A 12038-nucleotide genomic window follows, 5' to 3' on the forward strand; every position below is an offset into this window, starting at 1 on the left:
TAAAGCAAAATACTCTCCTCAATTAAGAACTTAAAAAAAGATAAATATTTTCTAACATTACAAGTTTGCAAAAATGTTATACTTGAAGATGCAAATAAGAAATTATCTTTTTAAAAATGCAATAAACTAAGTAATTAAAAAATGCATAAATTCACAGATTAGAAATCTGAACACTGGATGAAGCAAAGTTCAGACTTCTTGTTTAATTTTGTTGGAGACTTTCAACAGAGGGATATTTGGATCTCTCTCTCTTTTTGTCAGTCCAGAAATTGTCACGGGGTCAGAGGTCCAGGTGCAGACAGAAAACTAGTGGACACAGGCGAGGATCCAAAAGAACTTTATTTGCAAGACAAGAACTAAAACCAATACAGAAACGGGGAAACTGAACTGAGGGGAAAACTACACCGTAAAACCCAACAGCAGATCTTAATAAAAGACAGAAGTTAACAAAACTCAATTCTCAAGAGATATTGGAGTTACTCATTCCCATGAATCTGATGTAACAAAAAAATGAATTGTTTTAGAAATAACTCAGCTGTGTTGAGTCAAAAATGAGCTAAAGTACAAAACTTACCACTAAACCCAAACATAAAAATTATAAATCCAAAGCACAATAAACCAAACACAGCTAACTAAACAGGGCACTCACAAAAATGGGAAACTAAATACAAAGGGGAAGGCAGGCTCAGGGAATACAGGGTCTGGTGAGAGGAGTCAGAGCTGGAAGGCCGGGGAAAAGCTGAAGTGGATCAGTCCAGTGACAGACAAGGCAGGGTCGGACTGACGAATGTGTTCACCAGGACCAGGCGGGCAGGAAGCAGTGGTTCAGGAAGAGCAGGCTGGAGACAGATCAGGACCAACAGGATGACGGGGATGTATGGAAGTCTATGGTCTGGAGGAGAGTGAATGAATGAACTGAGCTTTCATTGAGATGTGAGCCGATGACAGCAGCGGTATCTCATCTCTACAATCAGCTGGTTGTTGGGAGAGCAAGACTGACAAGAGAGGGAAAGAAGAGGGAGAAAGGCAGGGGCTGGAGCAGGGATTATAACTTAAATATCTGAAAATACTGTTAGCAGCCAGGACAAAAATACATTTCCATGTTTACAGCAATAAAGTGTTCTATAAATGTGAATGATACATGAACATACCTGTCTGTAAAAACCTTCAGAAAATAGGCAGGAATAAAACTGGAAAATGTGGTGCTTGTAAGAGCTGCTGAAATGGAGATTTACGGATCAGAGTCAAAGGGAGAAAAACAACAATAAATAATAAAAATAAGAAATGCAGAATGAATATTCCAGCTGAAAGGGCAGAGCTCCGACACCAGGCTCACGTTCAGAGATCTGACAGACAAAAACATAAAGCATAAACTTATAAAAGTATCTGCCTTTCACACAGCAGGACGGACAGCAAAGACTCCTAAGCCGAGGACTTATCACGAGTTTTGAGACTTGATGCTGGTCATAACATCATCACATATCATAGAAAAACAAAGAGAAGCTGCTCAGAGTCCGGCCTGTTGTGACCCTGATTAAAAGTCAAAGTTCCAACAAATACAATTAATCCGGGTACAAATTAAATTTTTCTACAACAATGTTTAGCTCAGCTTTGTAAGTTTCACCTAAAAATGGATTTCATCCCAATATTCACTTCTTTCCGTTGAGATCCTTGATGAGAAATTCTTCATGCTTCTGAAGGATTTGGTAGAAGATCTCCTTGCAGATTTCTGCAGCCTGTAGAGGACCTTCATACAGGGCCCTTATCTTCTCCTGAGGGGTAGCTATCAGTCGGATTTTGGTATAAGCTTCCCGTTTGATAACTTTTTTATCAAGGAGACCATCCAAAATGGAATCAATGTTGCTCACTCTCTGGATCAGTGCTTCTCTGTGTTTATCCACAAAGTGAATGTCTGAGGAAAAAGGAAATAAATTACACATGAAGCTCAAACCATCCTGATACATTTCAAAATTCTACAAAACTCTAATTCATTATCACAGAAATCAGCTGCTTGGATGGACGTTCAGCAAACTGCACTGAGGATCAGTGTGTCCTGATCACCAACATGTTCTTCTGTCACTCATTGAGTCTGTGGAAATGTTTCTGTGCAGTGTGTGTTCATGCACCAGTCTCCAAACTACAATGATTTCAAAAACCCTGATGAGAACTTACTCAAGAAGACTTTAAAAAAGGTAAATTCACAATCACTCAAAGCTGCTGAAAACGATAAGAAAATCCAAAAAGACAACAATAAAGGTTGCTGTGAAATTCAGAAACTGCAGCAGACGGCGACTCACCGTCAGTGGAAGCAGACTGTGAGGATTGTCCATCGGTCTCCTCAACTGCACAAACAGGAGACACAGTGTCAGATTCAGACAAAGATTTAACAGCAGTGAAGTTAAAACATGACGTCCAGATGCAACTAAAAATCATTCAGTGATTCTGTTCTGGATTAGTTGTCAGTTAGTGTTACTTATCAGTTGCCCAATATGAGAGAAAAAGTTCCTAAAATAACAAAAATTCTTGAAAACGACAAAAGTTGACACAAAAGTTGTCCAAACTGACACCAAAATTACTCATACAATGTTTAAAATCACTGAAAACAGTAAAAAAAAATTCTCAAAACCTTAGTATCAGTACAGCTAATGTGAGTGAATAACCACTGCAGCTCTGCTACACAGCACCTTTATAAAACTGAGTCTATTCGAGGATGTCCATGATTTCTGTACAACTAAATCTGTGAACGTACTGACTCATTGATTAGTTGTTTAGTCTATAAAACATCAGAAACCAGAAAATATTCACATTTAAGAAGAAAAGAGTTTAGAAATGACGAATTCCAGTTAATTAATTGATTATCAGAATAGCTGAAGATTAATTTAATAATCAACAACTGAGTGATTAATTGATTTTTAACAATGAAATTACAGTACCGTGAAAAAATGTTTGCCAGAAATCTTGTATTTTTGCACATTTCTCACAATTAAATCTTCCAGATCATCCAACTAAAGTTTAGATTTGAAGAGTTCATTTGCAAAAACAGGTAACTCCGTTTTCAAAACACTCATTTTTTATTGTTTACTTGAGGTAATAATAATAATAATAACACTAACAATTTATTTTTTCTCTATTTTGTCATGTACTTTCTACTGAGTCAAATCCACTCAGCTTCAGTTTGATTGATATTATCTCAAGTAAACAATAAAAAAAGAAGTTTTCTGAAAATTTATCAAAACGGAGTTATCTTTTTTTGCAAATGAACTCTTCATTTATTGAACATTACACACAGGTACAATAATAAACACAGAATCACAGCTAACCCTATATATTTAAAGATCTGCAACAGGTGAAGTTCTACTATGACTGAAATCCAAAGTTCTTCTAAATCCTCTTCAGACTTACCTTCTACAGGACCAGAGCTTGGATGGTCATCTGAAATAAGATGCACAACAAATCAAATTATAGTTACGGCTCATGTTGTAGTTTAATGTGCTGCATTCAACAGATTAAAAATGAGGCTGTTTTATTTGCTGCAGTTGGACCCGTTTCTCTGAAGTAATGCCGCAGCTGCAGAGAAACACTTCACATCATTTGGATTTTAATCATAACCATCAACACCAGATGTTTTCTGTACAAGACATTAAGTTAAGCTCACACAAACTGTTGTCTTTTTGATCCAACAGCTGTCATAACAGTCTAAAGCACTTATCTGGGTTTCTGACTTTATAAACTAATGTTTTCTCATCTTCATCAAGTATTCAAAGGTGAAGCCATAAGTCTAATTGCAACAACCAGACTGCTCCCTCTTATCAATGTCACATTACATGTGATGTGGCTCTCCCTCACTTACTAATTACATATTTTACCTCATATGATCATTTTCAACTGGTATAGGTAATACTGTTTAATAATCACTGACCTTTTCTAATTTCACAGGTCCAAACTGCTTCACTCTTCTTTAAGTAAGGGTGTAGGGTCATGTTAAACTTTCTGTCTGGATTCTCAATGAACACTTCATAGAAGTTTGGATCTTGGCTGTCATACCTGAGGGTTATTTTCTGTGTAAAAATTTAACATAAAAGGATGAGGAGTTAGTCAAGTTCAGTCATAAACAAGGAGAAAAGATGAAGGTCAAACTTTGAGGATCAGTGATTGGAGCAGCAGTGAAGTTTTCCTGCTGGAGAATCAGTCTCACTGCTGGAAACACAGAATGATGTAAACATCTGAAGTAGCTAATGAGTGACCAAGAAGTCGTTCTACTAAAGTCTTCAAACACATGTAGGGTAAACCAGATTTAGAAGCCCCTCTACCATATTCCAGTAGCCAGGTTTATATCTAAAAATAACAAAACATACAACAAACATCAACAAAAATAAGAATGTATGTTGTTGTTAACCACCATTATGTGAGAATCCACAGCTGGTTGATAAAAAAATTGATGGCCATGGTAAGTGAGCACATCACCCTGGTCCTTTACACTCTCCACTGGCTTCCAGTACAGAATTCTTTTTAAACTTTTAATGTTTGTTTTTAAAGCTCTTAACGGTCTTGCTCCACCTTATTTATCTGAGCATTTAAGCTGACATGACCAAAAAAGAGCTCTGACGTCATCTGATCAGCGGCTGCTTGAAGTACTGAGGTCTAAATATAAACATTGGGGTGACCAGGCATTCTATGTAGCTGCACCCAGGCTTTGGAACAAGCTCCCCCTACCATTACTGACCATATACTGCATATTTATTTCTGAACTGCCCGTACCTCTGGAGTAATTGTTGCTGTGTCTATATCAGCTGTGAGGCTGAAGCCTTGCAGCATTTTCAGGTGACTGTCTGGCCGTGGCTTTGTGATTCCTTTATATCCGCTGGACGATTCCTTTTTGTCCACTGTCTGCATAAAACCAAACCCAGACAAATGAACAAGACAATATAAGCACAAACCTGGTTCAAGGTTACTCTGGCGGTGTCTTAAGTATTTTAAAGAACATTGATAACAAAGAAATGTGTGAGTATTTTTTTTTACTACAGCATGAGGGTCTATGGAGAAAAATAAATTGATCAGAATGTCATTTTGATTAAAACATAAGATATTCACCAACCTGTTGTAGAGCAGGATCGACTGGGATCACAAAGACGTGGAGCTTCAGGAAACGTGTGTTGGGTTTGTAGTACATTAACACGTTACATTCAATTTTCACAGGAAAACCTATTTTCATCAGGACCGCTCTTGGAGAGAAAATCGGCTTAGTTAACTTCACATGTGATGCTGTGACCTCAGACACTTTTTCCACAACATCTCCACACTCATCTATGTGGAGGACGGCAAACTTGTCCAATATTTTAGAGTTGTCCTCTGCACAAAATCCACATCAGGTGCATACAGTGAGAAGAAAAGGTTTGCATCAGACTGTCAGAAATGCACAGAATTAATACATGTAAAGTGTTTTCTCCACGTCCTCTTACCGATGCAGATCCAGTGTGGCAGGTACACTTCATATAACTTCCCAGCAATGACTGAGATGTCTATTAGGGCACCTGCAGGCATGTACTGTCTGCTTTTCATCCTCTCCATGTGTCCTCCCCAAGAGCAGAAGTGGTACTTAAAGCTGGCGTTTTCCTCACAGACCCAGCGCAAGCCAGAGACACTGCATTCAAAGCGTCCTGCTTCAGACTGCAGGCTGAAATGTAAATTCATAAAACAAGTTTATATACACTGATGATTGGACAAAGTTGACATACACTTGTGAAGGCTATGTCTATCATGGCAGACTTGGGTTTCCAATGATTCCTATAATTCGTCATTTTCCATGACAGAATCTTTGAAAAATGTGTCTTTGTGACAAAAATAAATAACGCACTTTTGTTCTTTCCTTAAACTCAGCTACAAACACGAAAATTGGAAAGGCTAAAGAGCTGAGTACAGATCTGAAAATGCAAGTCAGTGACTTGAATAAGTCAAGAAAGTCACTTGGAGCAATTTCAAAGCAGCTTCAGATCCCAAAATCATCAACCCAAACGGCTGTTTGTAAGTATAAAGTTCCTGGTACATTTGAGTCACAGCTATGATCAGGAAGAAAACACAAACTATCACCTGCTGCTGAGAGACAATTGGTCAGGATGGTCAAGACTCAACCAAGAATCCTGAAAGAACATCTCTTAAATCAATTAGAAACTGCTGGAAAACATATGTCAGTGTCCACTATATTTTACATCTACATGGGCTGAGAAGCTCTTCCACTAGAAGCAGCACCTTAAGGCTCAACTGAAATCTGATCTTAATCACAGGGACAAAGAAAAGGCCTTCTGGAGGAAAGTCCTACAGTCAGATGAAACAATATTTGAGTTTCGTTTTTTTTGCCAAAATGACCAGAAATAGGTTTGGAGGAAGGAAGATAAGGGCTTCAACACCAAGACCACCAAAGTCAAGCATGGTGGTGGCAGTATTGTGCTCTGGGACTGTTTTGGTGCTTTACACTAAGGAAATGGAAAAATGAAGAAAGAGGATTACCTCCACATTCTTCAGGATAACTTAAAATCATCAGTCAGAAGGTTGGTCTTGGATGCAGTTGGGTGTTTTAAAGAGACAAATGACCCCAAATACACATCAAAAGTGAGAATGAAATGGATAAATCAGGCTAGAATTAAGGTTTCAGACTGGTGTCCCCACAGTCATGACTTAAAACCCCATTAACAAACCAGTGGAATGTAATGAAGAAACAAATCAGTGAGCAAACACATTCATTTGAAATGCACCAACTCTGTCAAGGGAAGATTTCAAAAATGCAACCAGTTGGAGCAAAAATGGCCAAAAGACATTTCACTAAACATGGGAATTGTTGTATGCACACATGTTGGATGTACCCAGCAAATATCGGCATATTTCCAGAAGACCGACAATAAATCTGTGAAAGAACCAAAATGAATGATTGTTTTTGTGACAAAGACAAACGTGTCTCCATCATTCCATCATAGAGCACTGAGAGTCACAGGAGTCATTGGAAACTCAAGGCTGTCATGATATATGTGGTTTTTGCAAGTGCACGAAATTTGGTTACTGCTGTACGTATATGTACATGAAGGGATGAACATTCATCCATCTGTCATCATCTGTACACCGCTGAATGCTCCTTAGGGCCCCGGGGGGACTGGAGCCTATCCCACCTGATTTTGGGTGAAGGCAGGGAGCACCCTGTACAGATCACCAGTCTATCACAGGACTACACACAGAGACAACCAAGCACACTCACATTCCCACCTACGAACAATTTAGCATCACCAATTAACCTGAGCATGTTTTTGGACTGGGGCTGCACAGTGACTCAGAGGGTAGCACTGTTGCCTTGCAGCTAGAAGATTCCTGGTTCGTGTCCTGGTCTGGGCCCAGGATCTTTCTGTGCAGAGTTTACATGTTCTCTATGTGCATACATGGGTTTTCTCCAGGTACTTCAACTTCCTCCTTCCTCTGTAAGTGTGAATATGAGTGTGATTGATTCTCTCCATGTGTAGCCCTGCAATAGACTGGCGACCTGTCCAGGTGTTCCCCGCCTTCGCTCTAAGGCAGATGGGATAGACTCCAGCCCCTCAGTGACCCGAATGAGGATTAAGTGGTGTATAGATGATGAATAGATGTTTTTGGACTGCAGAGGGAAGCTGGAGCACCCAGAGAAAACCCACACATGCACAGGAAGAACATGCAGAAAGATCCCAAGCCCACAAACTGAAGATCTTCTATCTGCAAGGCGACAGTACTAACCACCGAGCCACTGGGTTCACAGGAGCCACTTTACTCCTGTGAACCCAGCTGAATGTTTCACTGAAGCTCCACTTTGCTGTGCTGCAGTATTTCAGAGGTTATTTTTACCTGTAAGTTGGAGCCTCGTCTGTATCTGCATTGTTCACCTCAGGCTCCAGTTTAGTCCAAACACTGGAGTCCTGCTGCTTTGGAAATAAATGGAGATGTTTAATGACACATTACATCAACAAATGAATTAAATATAAATTAAATGAATAAATTAGTGAACATAAGGAATTACCACAACACTTCCACAACCCTTCAGCTCCAAGCTTCTAGAAGCTCCTTGTTGAAACACAGAATTTCGTTAAAATGATGTTGGCATATAGAATCATATGACAGCTGTCAATAAGTCCTGCTGCTGCATCACCATGTGCTACACAACGCTGCTCTAATATGAAAACAACATGTGAAACAGGACATGCTGCTGAGTGAAAAATGGATTCTGTTATGTACAAAGTGCAGGTGAGTAAATCTGTCTAAGTAAAGATGCCTCATGGAAGAGAAAATTATAATGCAAAATGATGAACTTTTTTGACATAACTTTGAAAGCTGAGCTGATGTCTGACAATTTCTGAACCTTAAAAACTCCTTAATAGAGACACAATTATAATGCATTGAGCTGCATAGAGATTTTCCATCCTTAATGAATGATGCTGGATGCATTTGTTTGCAAGATGCTCTCGTGTAAAAGATCTGAACAAAAACTGTAACTGAGATTATGTATTTTCATATTTTCAGTGAAACATATTAAAATATAAAACATTTGCAGTATGTTCATGTATCTGTCTTAATTTCAGACTAATGTGTTTATGTGCTGTTGTCGCTTTGCCTCCGGTTGATAGTTCTTTGATTAAACATTGAACAGAGTCACTGTGAATTATAGAAATGTACCTGTTAGACATTTATGAGACACACATCTTTGTAATGTGACCGTATCTTGGCTTACCTTCAGGCTCAGAGCTGATCTCTGACAGCTTCTGCACCAGATCAGTCCTGTTCATGTCCTTTAAAACCTCCCTGGTCACCTCCACAGACTGTTCACCCCACATGTACACCATCAGATCTGAGTGTTCGTAAGTTGTGTCTGCCTTAACTAGTTGATACTGTGAGATTTCTGGGAGGTTTTTCTGGAAGGAGGTGAACTGCAACAGAATCCTGAATTTATTGAACTCTCTGGGACTGAAATGTTTCAGTGTCTCCTGAAGAATCTGTCTGACAGATGCCACTGCTGCTTCCTGAGAAATTCAAAAGACACATTAAACATCATTTCTAATTTCACTACTGGAATAGTTAAAGATGTATCTCTTTGCATTTTATCAGTGTTGGTGTTGAAGACATGAGGAGCTTCAAAAGATTTATGTCTTTTTTCTGTAAAATGATGATGACAATGGTCCACTTCACAAGCACAGACTTCTCTATTAGTTTGCTTTTCTTTAGCAACATCAGAGCAAAACATGACAAATCTTCTGTCAGATCAAAACAGCAAAATATTAATAATAATATAACAATAATATTCGATTCTTACCATCACAATGTTTTATATGCATGTGATATATAACTTTGAGTATCCTTGTTAATTTGAGTAATGTTAAAAAGACAAATGTCTTTTTAACATTACTCAAATTAACAAGGAACACAGGGAAATTTCCACTTTTCATCTTTCGTAGTAGAGAATTAAGTGGTGGAGAACATTATTGGTGAAGAGCTCAACTTTAACAGTCAGAAGCCTCCAGTTTAAAACACAGATTTGATTTGTTTCATCATTTATAATCTTCAGGATCAGGAGGATTTTCAAGCTGCTTCTACTCAATCAAAGTTGTCGTGTAAAGTCACACTTACTCTTGATGCAGCAGCTGGTTCATCCACAGAGTGTTTCTCTGAGGAGAAAAGACATTTAAAACTGATTCAGAGGATTGTAAACTCTGTACACATTTAAATTCAATCAACTTTAATATGATGCTTGAAAAAATAAATGTCATTAAATAAACATTAAATAAATGTTATTAGATAAGCCTGTTTCAGTTTGCTTCTGCAAACTGAAACAAACATAAGCTACACAATTCAATGCAAACAACCTGCAACAAACATTAAATAGAGATTTTATGAATGATTTACTAACTCCAGGTTTTATATCCTGATGACACAGATTTTACAGTAAGATCACCTTCTTGTCCTGAGCTGGTCTCTGGAAGCTTCTGAATCAGATCAGTCCTGTTCATACGCCTGAAAACCTCCCTGGTCAACTCCACAGACTGATGACCAAACTGCTGCACCATCAGATCCACTATTTCTGTTCTGTCTGATGAAGGACTCAATGTCCATGAGATGTTTTGGAGATTCTTCTCGTAGGAAATCAACCGCAGGACTCTTCTGAATTCATACAGCTCCTGGACACTCAAACAATTCAGGGTTTCCAAAAGCAGATGTGTAACAGCTGCCACTGCTGCCACCTGCAACAGTCAGAACATTCTTGAGACAAATTTTGAATTCACTGGAAAAACACAAATGTGTCCTGTTGTAGTAAGAACAGAGACAAGTGATTTCTGTTTTTATGAACACCAAGTTCAAATTTAGCAATTTTTCCTGTTTTCTTCACTCTTAAAAACCAGAATAATTTATTTAGTAGGGAGGTTAATCACAAAAAATAGGCTTTTGACTTCAAGTCATGATGCAAAGGTCCCCTTTGGTATGGAAGTACGTTATGGTCATACAAATAAATTTATCCTAAGACACAAATGAGATCACCCTCTGTTTTGGAAAGAAACATATTTTTTTCAAAAATGGCCGCCAATGTACCGAAAATTCTCTAGAGCCCATATCTTTGCTTCTGTTATAGATATAATGACAACCTTGGTGTCAAAGTGTACATCAAGGAATCCAACAAAATAGGTTTCAAGTTTAACATACCAACAGCTTTCCCTTTACCATGACAACTGAGGGTAAAGATGCACATTTTACATAAAAATTGTGTCATCAGAGTGACTTTACTTATCGTTTCCTTCAAAAAGTTTTTTATTTAAGCAGTGCAACTACTTCTGTACATTACATTTGTCCTAAGTAGCATGAGATTTCAACTAGTCAGGAGTAGCATATGCTCAGATGCACCAGGGATTGTAACAGCTGTAGCAGCTGTTGAAGGTCCAAAGTGACAGGTTGACACTTTGAGGTTCGTATGCCTTTCTCATTGAATAGAAAATACTTTTTAAGGTTTGATAATTAATAACTAGCTAGTTAATAAATAGTTAGCTACATTATAACTAGCTAGCTATCAACTACTTAGCTTCATTATTGAAGCAAACACATAGCCTACATTTTGCTAGCTAGTTAGCTTCATTATTATACATATATCCACAAATGAATTGCACTTTAGCTTATTGCATATGACAATTTGCTAACTGTTATTCAGTGAGTGTGTGTGTGGTCTGTCGGAAAGTCTGATACCAGCATGAAGGAAGGACCTGCAGTAACACTTCTTCACACACCTGGGATAATCAGTCTGTCACTAAAGGAGCTGTCCAGTGCCCTCAGAGTGTCATGCATCGGGTGGGAGATGCTGTCCAGCAGCGATGTTAGCTTTGTTTAGTCTTTATTTTCGTTTAGTCTTTATTTAAGGGACAATGTACAGAAACATTCAGCTCACATGAGTCAGAGATGTGCTGCACCAGATTATAGCTTATTAGCTAGTTTCCATCTGCAGTCCCTTCTGTAGCTTGGCTAACATCCTCCTTTCCCCCACCACCTACACTGGATCCAGGGGGCTCCCCATGACAGGGCAGGCCGTCTTGATCAGCTGATCAAGTCTCCTTTTGCCAGCAGCTGTGATGCTGTTGCCCCAGCAGGGTACTCCATAAAAGATGACTGATGCCACCACAGAGTCATAAAAAGTCTTCAGGAGTGTCCCCTGCACCCCAGAAGACAGGTGCACACCCAAGTACTTGTGTGAGTCCACTCTCTCCATGTCCATGCTCTGGATGTTCACCAATGGTGGGCGTGTGTGACTGCGTCTGTGGAAGTCTACCACCAGTTCTCTGGTCTTTCCTGAGTTGATCTGGAGACAGTTCCACTGACACCAGTCCTCAAAGTCCTGGTTTAGTTCTCTGTACTCCCAATCATCATCATCTGAGATGAGACCGACGACTGCAGAGTCATCAGAGAACTTCTGCAGATGACAGCTGGCTGAGTGGTCCATGAAGTCTGCAGTGTACCGGGTGAAAAGAAACGGAGCCAAGACCATTCCCTATGGGGCC

At 39.0% G+C, this 12038-nt stretch overlaps 2 protein-coding genes across 5 annotated transcripts in view; both read right to left on the minus strand.

Annotated features, from left to right (window-relative positions):
- Window positions 1–12038, minus strand: part of LOC110969670 (uncharacterized) — an 80869-nt gene that overhangs the window by 52455 nt on the left and 16376 nt on the right. For all 4 annotated transcript variants that reach the window (XR_007945448.1, XM_051956857.1, XM_051956858.1 and 1 more), the window contains 3 exons: window positions 9956–10241; window positions 9631–9668; window positions 8738–9026 (listed from right to left, as the gene is read on the minus strand). Coding sequence is in view for 3 of the 4 variants with exons in the window: in XM_051956857.1 (XP_051812817.1) it covers window positions 8738–9026; window positions 9631–9668; window positions 9956–10241 (613 nt within the window). In the remaining variant the exon portion in view is untranslated. The remainder of the gene's footprint in view (window positions 1–8737; window positions 9027–9630; window positions 9669–9955; window positions 10242–12038) is intronic.
- On the minus strand, window positions 322–7997 carry LOC110969668 (NACHT, LRR and PYD domains-containing protein 1b allele 2-like). Its single transcript, XM_051956861.1, has 8 exons — window positions 7858–7997; window positions 5460–5674; window positions 5096–5349; window positions 4759–4887; window positions 3920–4058; window positions 3403–3432; window positions 2298–2342; window positions 322–1912 (listed from the first exon to the last, which is right to left on the minus strand). Exons 2-8 carry the CDS (start codon window positions 5566–5568, stop codon window positions 1650–1652), a joined length of 969 nt encoding a protein of 322 aa, XP_051812821.1. The 5' UTR covers window positions 5569–5674; window positions 7858–7997; the 3' UTR covers window positions 322–1649.

The sequence above is a fragment of the Acanthochromis polyacanthus genome, chromosome 12 (genome assembly GCF_021347895.1).
Source record: "Acanthochromis polyacanthus isolate Apoly-LR-REF ecotype Palm Island chromosome 12, KAUST_Apoly_ChrSc, whole genome shotgun sequence".
Lineage (NCBI taxonomy): Eukaryota > Metazoa > Chordata > Actinopteri > Pomacentridae > Acanthochromis > Acanthochromis polyacanthus.